Source organism: Emys orbicularis, chromosome 5, assembly GCF_028017835.1.
Source record: "Emys orbicularis isolate rEmyOrb1 chromosome 5, rEmyOrb1.hap1, whole genome shotgun sequence".
NCBI lineage: Eukaryota > Metazoa > Chordata > Testudines > Emydidae > Emys > Emys orbicularis.
The window spans coordinates 21,027,335-21,044,831 of record NC_088687.1 but is presented as its reverse complement, the minus strand read 5'-3'; the positions used below and the strand labels follow the sequence as shown (position 1 = coordinate 21,044,831).

Genomic DNA, 17,497 nt, shown 5'->3' with positions numbered 1-17,497 from the left:
GGGATTGTGAGCAGTAGCTGGCTCGAGAGGACGTGAAAACAGCTCATTAGTCTTTGCATGGGGGAATACCAAAGTAGAAGGCAGCCGCAGCTTCCTCCTTTACAATGTGAGCTTTAACACATGATGGGGAAGACCCGGGCCTACCTTCAATATAAAAAGAGAGCAAGGTTTGGTTTGACTGAATACTGAAGCACCAGCTAACTTGTACCTGGCATAGTGCTTTACTGAAGTAATTGTCTCATGTCCTAAGGAATCGCACAGTGTGAGAATATGAAGATGATATATAACATATTCAGATTGTCAGACACTGAAGTTAAATGTTAGAAATAATTAACCTAATGAAAACTTATAGCTAATGAATTCTAAAACTGTGACTCGTCAACAAAATATATGCTAAGTACAAGCAAGTAATTGTTCAAAGGTACTAAGTTTTGTGCGCACTTTATCCAGCCAAGAAATGTGTTTTTCCAGTACACTGTACCACACACACATGCTGAGAGGAATTCTTCTGGAGAAAGGAAAAAATTAAGCTGAGAGAGACTAATGTAAAAATCACACTTTTGACTGAACAAGTTACTTTCTCTTGTTACAATTAACACCTAAGATTACTGCAGCTGAGAGACTAGAAAAATATTATTTTCTTAATTTTATTTTTCACGTTAGAGCAGCACTTTGTGTATAGTTGATTTCACTTGTACCTTTGTATAGTAGGTCAGTTCCCCTATTTGTGTCGGTCTTTTGCGGAGCAACAAGAACAAGACACACTTTTTTTTTTTTTTTTTAATCGGAAAACATGATTGTAAAACCTCAAAAATAAGCAAGATGACTCAATGGTAGGTGTAGTACCTGAAACTGCTTTATACTCTTTTAAATAATTAACTGGTTTGAAATTGACGGTTTCTTCTTAGACATTTAGTATAACACATAAATTTGGATGTGCCATACCTGATAAATTCCCTGACCTTAAAAATGTTAATGTATACATCCATAGACATCTGTTTCACTGAAACTAGTGGAATGTGCAGTTACAGGCCTTCAGTGCTTGTCTTTACAAGATAACTAAAGCAGTGAATAACTTCCAGAGTAGGCATATAAAACAGCAGGTAAGACAAACGTTATATTTCGTTATTATATGGCAGACAACTCAGACCATGTGATAATACACATGTATTCCTGGCTCTGCCCCTGCCTGGCTTGCTCAGTCACCTTGGGCAAGTCAGGTCCCCACTCTTTGCCTCAGGTTCCCCATCTATAAAATGAGGATAATGACACTGACCTTCTTTGTAAAAGCTCTTGGAGATCTACTGATGAAAAGTATTATAAGAGCCAGGTATTATTATTATTATTTATTATGATTATTTTATAAACAGAAAACAAAACCATAACACATGTTTTGTTTTTCCTTTTTATATGGTATATAATTTCAGCTGTTATACAAATCATTAAAGTACTTTTTACCTATTACTATAACATAAAGGGATTTTTGGTCAATAACAAACATATGGAATATTTCTCATTTTTCTTTGCTTTAAATTACTTCTGATTTTGTTTTTGTTCAGATAACCCATAGCAGAAGTCATAGTTTGGCATGTGCACATTCAACATTTTGACCCTGTCATTTTTTTTAGAAGCTACAGCACTGTAAATTGGCTATCAACTGACCACTGTCCTAAAATAAAGCTGAGTAGAAAATTCAAAGCACAGGTCAAAATGGCAAAGCCATTAAGATACTAGTTTTTATTGCAGTTGCCTATAGGATCTCATCAGTTGCTTCTCAGAGATATAATATATAATGCTAAGGGTATGTCTACACTACGAGAGTAGTTCGATTTTACTTAAATCGAATATGTGGAATCGATATTACAAAGTCGAACATGTGTATCCACACTAAGGACAGTAATTCGACTTTGTGAGTCCACACTAACGGGGCAAGCGTCGACATTGGAAGCGGTGCGCTGTGGGCAGCTATCCCACAATTCCTGCAGTCCCCGCTGCCCATTGGAATTCTGGGTCGAGCCCCCAATGCCTGCTGGGGAAAAAAATGTGTCGAGGGTGCTTTTGGGTAACTGTCATCATCCAACCATCACTCCCGCCCTCCCTCCCTGAAAGCGCCAGCAGGCAATCAGTTCGCGCACTTTTCTGGTCAGTGACAGCGCGGATGCCACAGCACTGCGAGCATGGAGCCCGCTGCGACCATCGCTGCAGTTATGGCCGTTGTCAACACCTCGCACCTTATCGTACACCTTTTCCAGAGGCAGATGCTGAGAAATCGGGCGAGGAGGCTACAGCAGCGCGGTGAGGACATGAAGTCTGAGAGGGGCACAGACCTGTCACAAAGCACGGGACCCCGCACCGTGAACATCATGGTGGCAATGGGTCATGTTGATGTTGTGGAACGGCGATTCTGGGCCCGGGAAACAAGCACGGACTGGTGGGACCGCATAGTGCTGCAGGTCTGGGATGAATCACAGTGGCTGCAGAACTTTCGGATGCGGAAGGGAACTTTCCTGGAACTCTGAGAGTTGCTGTCCCCTGCCCTGAAGCGCAAGGACACCCGGATGCGAGCAGCCCTGACTGTCCAGAAGCGAGTGGCCATAGCCCTCTGGAAGCTTGCAACGCCGGACAGCTACCGGTCAGTCGCGAACCACTTTGGCGTGGGCAAATCTACCGTGGGGGTTGCTGTGATGCAAGTAGCCAACGCAATCGTTGAGCTACTGCTGTCAAAGGTAGTGACCCTTGGAAACGTGCAGGTCATCATAGATGGCTTCGCGGCGATGGGATTCCCAAACTGCGGTGGGGCTATAGATGGAACTCACATCCCTATCCTGGGACCGGACCACCAGGCCAGCCAGTACATTAACCGAAAGGGCTACTTTTCAATGGTGCTGCAAGCACTGGTGGACCATGGGGGACGTTTTACCAACATCAACTTTGGATGGCCGGGCAAGGTTCATGACGCTCGTGTTTTCAGGAACTCTGGTCTGTTTAGACGGCTGCAGGAAGGTATTTACTTCCCGGACCACAAAATAACTGTTGGGGATGTGGAGATGCCTATAGTGATCCTCGGGGACCCAGCCTACCCGCTAATGCCCTGGCTCATGAAGCCCTATACAGCCCTGGACACTGAAAAAGAACTCTTCAACTACCGGCTGAGCAAGTGCAGAATGGTGGTGGAGTGTGCTTTTTGGACGTCTCAAGGGGAGATGGAGAACCTTACTGACTCGCTCTGATCTCAGCGAAACCAATATCCCCGTTGTTATTGCAGCTTGCTGTGTGCTCCACAATCTCTGTGAGAGCAAGGGGGAGACCTTTATGGCGGGGTGGGAGGTTGAGGCAAATAGCCTGGCTGCTGATTACGCCCAGCCAGACAGCCGTGCGATTAGAAGAGCCCAGTGGGACGCTCTGTGCATCCGGGAGGCTTTGAAAGCTAGGTTCCTCAGTGAGCAGGGTAACCTGTGACTATTAAGTTTGTTTAAAGAGAAGCTGAACCTGCCCCCGTTTCTTTACCCGGTTAATGTTAATGTTAACTATCCTCTCCAGCTACATACCCCGTTCACCCCGTCCCCCCCTTCCAACCCACGTTTAAAAATAAAATAAATGGAACTTTGTTAATGAACACCGTTTTCTTGATTACGGATTTCGCGGTAGTGTTGAAACTGGGATGCAGACTATGGTGGGGAGCGGGCGTAGTGATGGAAAGAACGCTTCTAAACTCGAGGAATGACAGGCTCCTGCTCCTAGAGCGGTCCGCAGTGGTGGACTGGTTGTTTCAACGGAGCCTGCCACCCCTCCTTTTCGGGACTCTGTGTGTGGGGGCTATGTGACTTTGTGGCGGGGGAGGACGGTTACAGATCCCCTGCTGCGTGGCTCTGTGATCCAAGGTAAAGAACCGCTACATAAGATCTCTAACTGCCCTCCCCTGCCACAAAGTCACATAGCCCCCCCTACACACAGAACATGAAAACCACCTCCCAGACTGACCAGGGTGCCTAGTGACTGCAATGTGTGTGTGACCTGCTGCTGAACCTGCCCCCGTGCCTGTACCCTGGTAAAGGTGACTGTGCTCTCCAATTACCAACCCCCTTCCACCCTTCAAACACACTCTCCTCTAAAAGAACATGATGGAAACAGTAATTAACAGAAACGTATTTTTTATTAGCAACTACACAGTTAGGGGATGAAACTGGGACGGGGGCTTGGGTGAGGCAGGAATGAAAGGACTTATCAAATTTTGGGGAATGAGAGCCTTCTAGTACTCGAGCAGTCTGCAGGGGTGGAGTGACAGTTTACACGGCCCCTGCCACCCCTCCTTCTTGGGACTTTGGGTGAGGGGGCTATGGGACTTTGTGGCGGGGGAGGGCGGTTAGACAGAGACTGCAGCGGGGCTCTGTCCTCCTGCCTCCGGTCCTGCAGAACATCCACAAGGCGCCGGAGCGTGTCCGTTTGCTCCCTCATTAGTCCAAGCAGCGTTTGAGTCGCCTGCTGGTCTTCCTGCCGCCACCTCTCCTCCCGTTCAATGTTTGATCGATGGTATTGCGACATGTTCTCCCTCCACTGGGTCTGCTGGGCCGTCTCGGCTCGGGAGCAGCCCATAAGTTCTGAGAACATGTAGTCCCGTGTCCTTTTCTTTCTCCGCCTAATCTGTGCCAGCCTCTGGGAGGGGGATGCCAGGGTAGGTCGGGAGACAGTCGTAGCTGTGGGATGGGAAAAAGGGAGTGAATTCCTCAAAAAGATAATTTTTTGTGAACAATGAACATAGTCTTTCTCTGTGAACAAGACCATGCACAGCATCTATCACATGCGCACTCAGGACAAGGTCGAATTTTCGGCCTTCGCATTCAGTGCCTGGGGTCTTGCAGTGGAGATCAGACAAGCGGGGCAGGACAGCGGAATTCGGGTAGCAGGCTGACATGGTAAGCCGTAGACTTTTGGCTGGTTAAAACTTAAATTATAGCAGTGCCCTCCTTTCCCGTTCAAAGCAATGCCCCTAGCGTTGACCAGTTCCTGCTGCCGGCAATCAGGCAAGCATGAACTCAGCCCCTGTCCCACCCCCTCGCGGCGGTCCCCGGGAAAGATCCCTGTATGCTGCCCCTCTCCCGCCTCCACCGCGTGGCTGTAAACCGCCGGTTACAGTTCTGTAAAGGAACAGGCAAGCAGTCCCAATAGTAACATTCCCCTAATTCTAAGCAGGTCACCATGAGCGACTTCACTCTGCTGAGGATTTCTGAGACAGAGAAAGAACGCATGCTGCATGAAAGCCTGCAAAAACCAGGGCCGTATGCCGCCATGCTCTGCAAGGCAATGATACCAGAGTACTTGATGGTAGCCTGGCGCGGAAAAGTTTCCTACCACGGAGGACACAATAAGGCCGCTCTCCCCAGGAACCTCTTGCAAAGGCTTGCCAATTACCTCCAGGAGAGCTTCGTGGAGATGTCCCATGAGGATTTCAGCTCTATCCCCGGACATATAGACCTTATTTTCCAGTAGCTGCACTGGCAAGGACTGAAAAGTAGAGCGCCTAGGGCAGACCAATCATGAAAAACCCATTGTTAATGTTCCTGTTCTGTTCAAAATAAATGTTTACATGTTTACAACACTTACCGACTGATCCTTCCACTGATTCAGGGTCCGGGTTAACGCCTGGGAACGGTTGGTAGGGGATCTCTGTGAGGGTGATGAAGAGATCCTGGCTGTCTGGGAAATCAGCGTTGTAAGCGCTGTCCACTGCCTCGTCCTCCTCATCTCCTTCCTCATCTTCCCCGTCCGCTAACATCTCCGAGGAAGCGGCCCTCGACAATATCCCATCGTCAGAGTCCACGGTCAGTGGTGGGGTAGTGGTGGCGGCCGCACCTAGAATGGAATGCAGTGCCTCGTAGAAACGGGATGTGTGGGGCTGGGATCCGGAGCGTCCGTTTGCCTCTTTGGTCTTCTGGTAGCCTTGTCTCAGCTCCTTGATTTTCACGCGGCACTGCGTTGCATCCTGGCTGTATCCTCTCTCCGTCATGGCTTTTGAGATCTTCTCGTAGATCTTTGCATTCCGCCTTTTCGATCGCAGCTCCGAAAGCACGGACTCATTGCCCCACACAGCGATCAGATCCAAGACTTCCCGATCAGTCCATGCTGGGGCCCTCTTTCTATTCTGCGATTGCATGGTCACCTCTGCTGGAGAGCTCTTCATCGTTGCCAGTGCTGCTGAGCTCGCCACGATGTCCAAACAGGAAATGAGATTCAAACTGCCCAGACAGGAAAAGGAATTCAAATTTTCCCGGGGCTTTTCCTGTGTGGCTGGTCAGAGCATCCGAGCTCGGACTGCTGTCCAGAGTGTCAGAGTGGTGCACTGTGGGATAGCTCTCGGAGCTATTAGCGTCGAATTCCATTCACACCTACCCTAATTCGACATGGCCATGTCGAATTTAGCGCTACTCCCCTCGTTGGGGAGGAGTACAGAAATCGAATTTAGGAGGCCTCTATGTCGAACTAAATAGCTTCGTTGTGTGGACGGGTGCAGGGTTAATTCGATTTAACGCTGCTAAATTCGACATAACCTCCTAGTGTAGACCAGGCCTAAGAATTGCTATTAGATGATCAGGAAATGGGTTGATCTTGAGATGCAATATTTCACTATTTTTAGACAGAAAAAAATGTTTTATAGAGGATTACATTTAGGAAGTGTAAATGTAATCCTCACCACCATGCAAAACAGAATTGAAATAAAAGCTAGAATTATGCAGAGAGCTTTCCAGCCTGGTTTGGCTTTTATAAGTAGTGGTAGGAAAGGCCATTATTGGAACAGGGCCCACAAGCAACTTGGAGTAGTATGTCAGCATTTCCATTTTTTTTAAGCGTTTATAATTTGGCCATTAAAATCTTTCAGCAGGCTTAAACTTGACAGATTCTGACTGCAAGCACATTCCTTTGGTTTTGTCCACCAGTTAAATAGTTCTGCCATTTTCACGTTGTTGTAATTTAAAAGTAGGCTTTCCAGAGGTTTAAAATGTTTGCCTAAAAGCAGGGCCGACTCCAGCGTTTTTGCCGCCCCAAGCGGCAAGGGGAGGGGGAAAAAAAAAGCGGCGATCGGCAGCACTTCGACGGCAGCTCTACCGCCGCTGCTTCATTCTTCGGGGACCCACCGCCAAAGACTTGGACGTGCTGCCCCTTTCCATTGGTTGCCCCAAGCACCTGCTTGCTGCGCTGGTGCCTGGAGCTGGCCCTGCCTAAAAGGAAGTGTAAAAAGTTTTTGAATAATAATATTTTTAACATTTTGTGTGTATGAACCTTGTTTAATCAGGGGCTGTTAAATGGCAACTGGAAGTAGGAAACTTTTTGTCAGAGAGGTGTGGAGTATTTGCCTCTATTTCAGCAGAGTTCAAGCTTTTGCTTTTAAAAACAACAACAACAAAAAACCTTCAAATGTAAACCTATAGAGTGGCCTTCTCATGAATGTGCAGATAGACTGAAAGAAGAGGCGTTTAAATGAGCTCAGTGTGATGCTAACTCTGAAGTCTCTCTCTGGCTTTTGGACTTAAACATATGCAGTGTTATGGACCAGATCCTCAGCTGGTGTAAACTGGTGTAGCTCCTTTGACTGGATGGAGCTTTGCAAGTTTTGAATGGAGCTTTGCAAGTTTAGATCTGCTGAAGATCTGGCTCTGTTTTGATGGCGTCTGTACAGGACAGTTAAGCATCTTCTCATTCCAACCCTGCATGCATTTTGTGCCCTTTGAGCAAGAAGGATAAATCTTCGGCATATTGAATAAATGGATGATTTATTAAGGGCTGATTCATATTGTGTAAAACCTGTAAACTATATTGTAGATCCAATTTAATCCTTAACCAAATGGCTTATGCCTAATTATTGAGGTTAGAGACATAATAAAATTGCTCAATCTTCATTGCCCTTCATATTGTGGTTTATCTATGCTACAGTGATAATAGCATGCAATAATACAGTTTCAGCCTTAATTATTCATTTCCTGACTAAGGCCTGGTCTACACTAGCGGGGTGAGGGGGATCAATCCAAGTTATGCAACTTCAGCTATGTGAATAATGTAGCTGAAGTCGATGTACTTAGATCTACTTACCACAGTGTCTTCACTGCGGTAAGTCGACGGCGGATGCTCTCCTGTCGCCTCCGCCTGCGCCTCTCGCCCTGGTGGAGTGCCGGAGTCAACAGGAGAGCGCTTGGCGGTCAATTTATCACGTCTAGACTAGACGCGGTAAATCGACCCCTGCTGGATTGATCGATGCCCATCGATCCAGCGGGTAATTTAGAAAAGCCCTATGGTTAACTATAGCCAGAACCTTTTAAATATTGTGTTAATCCATTTTTATAAGTGAAATAAATGGAAAGGGAATGAATAAAATGAGAATTTAAAGAATAGTATTTACCAGATATCCTCTACAGGGAAGAACAGCTTAATGGATTTAGCTGGAATGGGCTGGAAGGTGGAAAGTTTTCAATTGCATTAAATGTCATAAAAATATTAATCATATGAGAACAGCTTGCCGTGTGTTTATAAAACAAAGTTCATCTTGTTGGTCTGGTCTAAATGGACATTTTACACAGATGGAGTATAGTTTCTTCTGAAAAAGAAAAAACAACTTTGATAGAGAAGTTTCTGTATGCATGGTGGGTTTATTATGGGGTGCAAATTAGCACTGAAATAGTTTTAAAAAAACAACAACAGGAGAAACTTATTTTTAAACTGAATGTATTGTTTATGAAAGGCAGGCTTCCAGACCTGGACACTGAAGTAATTTATCCCCTGAAGGCGTACTGCACTATCACAAGCAGAACTAAACTTCTTGATGGAGATGGGACAGTCCTAACTCTACTGAATTTTGTGGTGTGGATGTCTCTCCACAAAGAACTATGCTAAAATCACTATCTCACTTCACTGTGGCCAGTGAAATGAGACAGAAAGGTCTGACTTGTCATAAAAACCTGGCCAAATTTGAACAGGTGCCTTACGGAGACACTACATCCTCTTATTATTCCATTGAGTCACCCAGCCCTCCTGGAAATTTGGAAAATACAGGTTCAGCTTTGGGTCTTCTCAAATCTTTGACATTCTCCCCTTTTGGTGAACATTTGAGTGTACGATTTTAAACACCTTTTCTTTTCCTTCTACATACTCTTCATAAAGCAGATATGAAAATTCAATTAACTTACACTGCATTTGCAGAAATTCTTGATTTCACAGTTTGTATGATACTTCATTGCAAAACATAAACAGCACTGACAGATCGGTTGATTAATAGTGATGAGCCAGTTTCCAAAGATTCATTGTCTTTCTTTAGTATACACGCAGTATTTCAGATGCTTATCCAAAACCTGTGTTAATTGTTTAAATCTCTTGCGTCTGCAAAAATAGGCTGGAAGTCTCAAAAGAGAATTCTTGTAGGACTGGAAGTACCATATGGCAACATCTTTCTTGTTGCATTTTGTTGTTTCTAATTCTGAATGGAATTGGGGAAATACTGCAATGTGGTATTTTCAAATATAGCTGGAAGGAGATATTGTTCACAAATACAAAATGAATTTAACAACGTTGTTTTTAATATTTTGGTTGAATGTTAGGTGGTTCTTTTGTCTGAGCCAGTTTATCTATCCTTACTGACTAATGCATAAACTAGAAATATTATACTGGAAGAAGCAGGTGACTTAATAGATACAGGAGGAATAGTTAGTGCAATGGCAAATTTGTTGATGATTTGCAATCTTGTAGTTTTAGAAACATTTCATTACTTAATAATTACCACAAGTCAGACCCAGAATTACAACATGACTCCGAGCTGTTTAATTCCGCCAGGTGTCTTAAAAATGTGTATTGACTATATGGCTTCACCAAGGGTGCAGAACAAATACTTTCTCCTTATTTTAGGGCTGGTCCACACTGGGGCGGGGGATCGATATAGGAAACGCAACTTCAGCTACGAGAATAGCGTAGCTGAAGTCTACGTTTCCTATATCGAACTAAAAGTACTTCGGGTCCACGCGGCGCAGGCAGGCTCCCCCGTCGACAGCGCTTCCTCCTCTCAGCGAGCAGGAGTTCCGCAGTCGACGGGGGAGCGCTTCTGGGATCGATCTATCGCATCCAGATGAGACGTGATAAATCGATCCCAGAAGATCGATCTCTACCCGCCGAATTAGGCGGGTAGTGTGGACCAGCCCTTAGATTCTGAACTAGCAAAGTCAGATTATGACAGAAATCTGATGTGGTAGAGATGGGTTGTCTGAGTTTATAAAGACTGAGGTTAAACCTTGCTTCAAGAAGAGATAGGTGTTGCGGCTCACAAGGGCTGAATAACTGGACCTAATCTTGGATAATCCTGCTCCCTTACCTTAGGGCCAAAGGCTACATGTCTTTATTCTGGGAGACTACCAAGGTAGTTAGAAGCTGTGGTAGAAATATCCTTTAGCACAGGATTTTTTCCCCTTTTTTGGGGGGGAGGGGGGATAACAATTGCTTTACTAGCAGTACATTCATAGTATTACTAGTGTGGTATCTAGTTATTTTAAAAATATTATTTTATTGTTTCATTCTGGACTTCAGGATCACTTTGACTTCTCTTATGTCTGTAAACTCTTGGTCCACAATTTAAACGTGTGAATTGTTAAGAATAATATAGGGTTTTAGCTATACCTTGTGTAGTTGCATTTTTAATCTCCCAAATGGTAAGTGGAAATAGGGGTGTGTATCAGTGGAATCTATGTCTAACTTGACTTTTTCCTGATTCATACTAATGAATATCTTGAGTGAGGAAAACTTGAGGTTAGCATAGGATGAATAAGGGTCAAATTGGTGGTGGCAAATTTAAATGAAAATTCCCCCAAATTCTCTGCCAGACCGGTAATAGGCCTGATAATAGTACCTTTACACTATCTAAATTTTATTAGATTCCTCTTGGTTTACCATAAATACCAAATGTATCTATGATGAGCAGAAATATGAACTGAAGTGTTCCTAAATGTTGATGTATGTACATTCGACCATTGCTTACGTATAAATTTCAAAACATGTAGAATATGGTTTCTGTCATGCTGGAAGTACAGAAAATCTCCTGAAACAAAACTTAAGGGGAATAAAACACTCTAAGTGTTCTGATTTTATAATTGTTGTTATGGTGACAAACTATTGCAAGAAAAACATTTTGGAGACTGTTTTATGAATGGGTTTTGTGGTCTTTATATTGAATATACTGAACAAGAGCTGGCATAAATTTACTACTGTTGTGGAAATTAGATTGGTTCATCTTCTGATCAGCTGGCATCCTTAGTTACACCAAAGGAGACCAGGAGACCTTCCTTTCAAATTAGTACCATCAAGCCTAATTAAGTGACTTTTTTTTTTTTTAATGGTTAACAGCAAGAAAAGTATTTAATGTTTTGTGAAAGTCTTGTTCTCCTCAGCCCACTTTACTCACTAGAATTGCTATCTGTAAAACTGGCATTTAAGTCCCGACGTTGCAAAGTAGGCAATAAATCAAGTGTAGCTAGAAGGGACACGTATGATACTGCAGGCAGACCGGCTTTAAAACTATTTTAATACGTTAGCATATGTCACAATACTAAGAACATTTGTGCTTATTAAAGTACTTAAGGAAGCATTCCATTTGGTCGAAGTGTTGGAAACGTTTTGCGCTTCACCCTAAATTATGAATTTTTCTTTTTTTACTGACTTGCATAACCATCATAACATTTTTCTCATTCAAATCTTGGTGGCTCAGTTTGCTTGGTGAGCATTTTCTTTGTGATCTTGGAGAAATCACAGATTTAGCTGGTTGTGGTCTGAAGTCAACAAACCTAAGTAAAACTGCTTTGAAACATGAAACACAAATTTATTTCCTAGTCTCAAATGTACTTAGGGTAAAATTAAATAATGGTGTGCTGTCTGACTCCACAGGCTAAAAGAACATTGTGAACATTTTTAATGATCAGAAACTGAATTCACTTGTGTGGTGTGTTTTTGTGGGTTTTTTTGTTTTTTTTTAAATAGCGTTTTAACATGTTCATTTTGAAGACAAAATAGGTTTGCAGATCATTAGGAAATAACACTTTGCAAGTACTACTTCAGACTAGTGTATGCATAAATGTATCTGAAACTGAAATGTCATTTAAATTTTTTTCTCTGTCTAAAAGTTGACCAGTTATAATCTCCTGAAAACTTTAGGAGAGGGATGTCAAGGAAAGGATGATACAAATGTAACTATAATGTTGGGAGAGTTCGTGTCTCTTCGCTTTCCCGTTTTCCTAAACACCTACATCCACTCTGGTATTCTTTGGCAGGAGAGATTTAGGAAGGAGATTGATCAGCGTGGTGTTGTGAATTACTCCTCACCCTTTGATTGTGGTGATACTTCCAGGTCTAACAATAGGAGATAGTAAAGTGTAAAATTTTGGCTGAATCTTTAGGTACAAAACTCAAACTTGTAAAATGAAAAATGTTCATTTTTGACTGCTGGAGCAGCTTAGATTATAGCAATTTTTCAACAAACACTTATCAAAAAAAGAGTTATTGAACTATGGAATGACATACATGTTTCATGCTAGCTATGGTCATAATAAAAAGAAATCTTTCCACGTTTGTTGCCATTTGTTCTCTTGTTGCTTTTGTTGCTGTAAATTGACAACTCTTGAATTAGAAGTGATTAATGATGCACCCCAGTGCTTTATAAGTCTTGAGGTCAGTAGTCTCATAGACTGGAAATTCTGTGGGAAACTGGGAGAGCAGACCTGTTCCTCCAAAGGGACAAAAACCTCTCTCTGTTCAGAATTATCATTGAAGTGTGCATAATGTGTCATCAGTGATGAACAAATGCTGAAGACAAAGGGCAAAAAATGTGTGTTCTCTCTCGCGCGCTCTCTCTCTCTCTCTCTCTCTGTGTGTGCATATTTCTTTAGCCAACATATATGTATAATACACATATCTCCATTTGTACCAGTTAGTAACAAGCCACACTTGTTACCTGAGGACTTTACTAGCACACAGTAATTTTATTATTAGAAGGTGATATGTCCTGAAGTCAAATGGCTTAAATGGAAGCATCAGTTATATAAATTCAGCTGAAATATCTATTTAACTCTATTTCTGGCTCTCCACACTTTCCTGCTGCTGATACAGTGCTGATCTGGAAAGCCTAACAGATATTTAATTAAATTGCAACCTCAGTTGTTTGCTCACCAATTAACGGAACTCTTCACCAGTCAGTGGAATTCCAGAAGTAATGTTCAGCCTCCCTTATTCGAAAGCCTATTCCAAATATTTTTGGAAAATCAGGGTTGTATGATTTGGGATGATGTATAATTGCTGCTTCCTAGATAATTTTTGAAGTGCCAATTTTTCAGCTCAAGTACCAGATACAGCCAACAATGTCTTAAAATATGGTGATTAGCCATTCTTTCATATCAACTGCAAAAAACAAAAACAAACAAAAAAAAAAGCTAATTTTGCTCAGCAACATCTTGTAATTTTGGTGAACTCAAACAATAAGTGATCTTTAGAGGAAGCTGCAGTACATATATATGCAAATATTTTATTATGGTTATGTACTTTTATTTTATTTTATATTTTTTATGACACAGACACCTTAGGTGAGGCCCTTAGATTCCTGCATGTTGCCAGTGCAGCCTTCAGTATCACAAAGTTTGGATGTTGTTCATTATGTCCATTACCATCCCTCCCCTTCCATCTCTCCCTCCCCCGCCATTTGCATCCGTTTGGAAGAATTTTTGTTGCTACCAGCAAAGGACTTGGAGTTATATTAAATTTATCTTGGAAGACCTGAAAGTACACATGAGGTACCAATAATAACTTCATTTGGCTATAATCCTTCAAAAGCAGAACTGCTTTTTTTTTTTTTTTTTTTTTTTTAAGTGAAAAGAAGCTTTGTGTTTTAGCACTGCTCTAAGGATGGTGCTGTGTTAAAACAGAGTCTGACTGGTGCAGTTGAGTTAAATGAAGTAATATCATATAAAAGGAAAGGAAAACAATAAGCAAACTGTTGAGATTATGACTCATGGCCATTGAAAAGACTGTAGTTTAATCTAAAACTTAAACAGAGATCAAAATGACTTCTGTATGTTACTTGTTCTTGTTGAAAAATCAGACGCATTAAGTGCAGACATGAGCCCTTTATTAGATGTATACTGAGGTAACGTAATGTTGTTTCTGCAGCAGCCTGTGACGTTTCTGTCCATACAATAGTCATGGCTGCCATTTAGTGCTCAATCTGAAGGAAACTTAATTGAAACTTGTGTAGTTTCTTGCACCTCTTATGTAGGGTTGGCTGTTTTGTTTTGGTGTGCCCTAAATGTTGTTTTGGCGTAAGAGAATCCAGTTTGTTCATTTTTTGTCATATGTTAGCTGCAATACTGTGGGTTCAAATCCAGTAATCTCTTATTCTTTGTAGAAAATAATTAAGCTTAGTGAAAATTCACCCACATTAAATGGGGGAGGAGATAGATAGTACTTTACCTGTTAAAGTATATTTTCAGTAACCTAGCAATGAAGTACATGCATTTTTAAATTTGTGCATGTTTTTTTCTATTTTAGAGCGCACTCTGCACCAAAACCTGATCCTGTTCCTGTACAAAAGGTATGTTTGTTTTTTTAAATTTCTACCCAGAGATGTAATGTGTCACACTAGTTTCTGCACTTCCTTCACTCGATTCTTGATACACACTAGTAGTCAATCTTTTCTTTTAGCACAACATATTTAGGGTAAAGATCTCGTATACCACGAAATCACTGTGCTTTTCTTAGTGATATTGGTCTTAAAAAAAAAAAAAAAAAAAAAAAAAAAAAAAATTGGGATCAGTACAGTGATTAACCAAAAGCCGTATATAAATATTACCTTCCAGCTTTTTCTTCCCCAAACACCTATTTTCTAACTATTTTTTCTTAACTTAATGATAGCCTTTATAGCAGCATCGCCCCATCCTGAAGGGAGAAACCACTGTAGTTTCTTCCAAATAGAAGCTATAACCTTTCTGTACTCTTGAAAGGAGCCTAGCTTGATAAAGTGTATAGAATAGTTCATCAGAGTGCTTTCCAGTAGTGGAGAACATTGCCCTTCAGAGTTCACGCACTGTTGGAAAATACTGTTGGCAAGACTATATTCTACATTTTGTAGAATCCTTGCAAAACATTAGGTTCACATTCTTTTACCAATATTTTAACCAGATGGAGGCAGGTAGGAAGTCTTTACAGGACAGATGCATGATAACAGTCTGCACCGCTCAGATCCTAAAAGCGTTTGAGGAATTCTGTTCCTTCTTTGAAACACACATCACCAAACCCCGGAAGTAAATAATAGCCTTAATAGTGTTTGGCTTGTTCCTCTTCAGCCAGTTTGCCAGTTGCTGCTGTGCCCCTTGAAATACCACTTCATGTACTCCATATCCTTTGACACAGCAGCAAATTGCTACATAGGATATAAAATGTAATGTTCTGTATGTGTGTGTGTATATTGAATTTGATTTGAGATGGAATTTGAATTTTAAAAAAACCTAAGCGGATTTATTAAGCAAACTTTTAGGCCACATATGAGTAATCTGGTGGCCTTTACATCTGAGTGAGTCTTTCGTTTAATCCTTAAACCTTATTGAGGCATGGATATCTTGCATGAGATAAGAGAAGCTACTATCTAGGGTTTCTATGTTTGTTGTGTATGTTAGGATCCTTCCCTCCCAAAAAATGCATGTGTCATGTATACATTTTCTTGCCAATACAGTATAGGTGAAGTTTTGCTACTATAAAACATATCATCTGTCTTGGTTTGAATCAAAGGGAATTACCTTCTCTCTTTCCAATGAAAATGTGTATTCAGGATTTTGCATGTGGTTGGTGTGCTTTGTGTGTTTTTGTTTTTATTTTATATAGGGAGAACCTAAAGAAGTAGTTAAGCCTGTGCCTATTGCATCTGCTGTTGCACCCAAAGTCACTTCCACAGTGAACATGGCCTACAATAAGACACCAAGGCCATTTGGAGCTGTACCTTCCTCAAAAGTCACTTCCATTCCATCACCGTCATCTGCCTTCACCCCAGCCCATGCGACTGCTCCATCATGTGCTTCCCCTCCACCATTGGCCACTGTCACGCCTCCCCCATTCACTGCATCTGGACTGCATGTTAATGCCAAATCCAGTACTGACCAGCGTTCACCTGCACTGAATGCTGCTAAAACTGCAGTTAATATCCCATGGCAGCCCAACACATACAATACAACCCTGAACACGTATTCCAACGACAATGCCCAGGATGTGGCAGAGGGACAAAGAAGAGGATTCAAAGAGAGCCAGGTTGACAATAAACAGCAAAATGGGTAGGTGGCTTCAGGGCACTTTGTTTGCTGTGAGGGACTTTTCTTCCAGACAATTTACTGGGCTGTGTTTAAGGGGACAAAACGCATCTTGGAAGAGTTGGGTTCTTTTCACAGAACATCTCTGTGAAAAAGATAAATGTGAATAGTCTGGTTTTAGGTATAAAGTGAGCTTCTTAGAGGATCTTCTAAAAGCATCTTGTGTCTGCAGTATAATCTCTGTTATAGAGTTGAACCATATGAGATTTGTTGAAAAGGCAGTTGCAATCATTCATTGGATGCGTTTTGAACTTTATAGCAAGCTCAGTAGTATATTTTTCAGTCCCGGCATGGTAAAGAAAGCAGCAGGCACCCAAAAAATGCGAGGCAGTTTGTCAAGAAGGGCCATCTAGAATTGGGGAAAACCAGGAATAGGACGCTAAAGAAGAATAACCTTGGCAGTGGCTGGCCACATAGTGCAAGTTACAGCATTTCATCCAGAGGTTGGGAAAGAAGGCAAAATATAGAACTGGTTATATTTGCTATGTACAGGAAATTAGAATGTTGGTATGGGGAGAAGATCAAATTTGAACTGAATCTAGTTTTAAATTGGTTCTAATGCAACTTTCCTGGAAAGTTCACTTACGCAGAAGTGTGTCCATCTAATCTAAAAAGCCAGCACTAAAATTCAAGTGTTAGAATATTTTTAGCAATTCAGAATTGTCAAAAAGGCAAACTCTAGTGTGTTTTGAAAGATAAAACACTCACTAATATGTCTTCTGAGATTTAACATTTTAAAGACACTAACGGGATAGTTTTTGGTATTGCTGATGCTTAGCAAATCTTTAAATCAAGGCCATAAAGCTACATTTTGAAGCAACAGTTGTTTTAATGTATTTTACTTATTTTGCTTTCTTGCAACCTTAACTTAATTTGTGAAGTTCAAGAAGTGTTTTGAATCATTACCAGAGACTTTTAAAGCTAGCTAGTATAAGTATTATTCCACTTTTGTTCAGAGGTCATTAGAAGAGCAATAACAAAAATGTAGTCCTGATGCAAATCTCTCCTGGTACATTTTGAATTTGGTGCTGAACATGAGCAGTAACATACAAAGAGAGAAACATCTGTATCTGAACTAAAGTACAGCACTATGGTTTCAATTATTCCACTTTAAGAACAAATAATTGAGCAAA

General features: G+C 41.7%; 1 protein-coding gene across 1 annotated transcript in view; it reads left to right on the top strand.

The window, feature by feature from the left end:
* PDLIM5 (PDZ and LIM domain 5) overlaps nt 1-17,497 on the top strand; it is a 201,529-nt gene that overhangs the window by 97,345 nt on the left and 86,687 nt on the right. The window contains exons 4-5 of the mRNA XM_065404810.1: nt 14,557-14,599; nt 15,886-16,328. Coding sequence (XP_065260882.1) covers nt 14,557-14,599; nt 15,886-16,328 — 486 coding nt within the window. The remainder of the gene's footprint in view (nt 1-14,556; nt 14,600-15,885; nt 16,329-17,497) is intronic.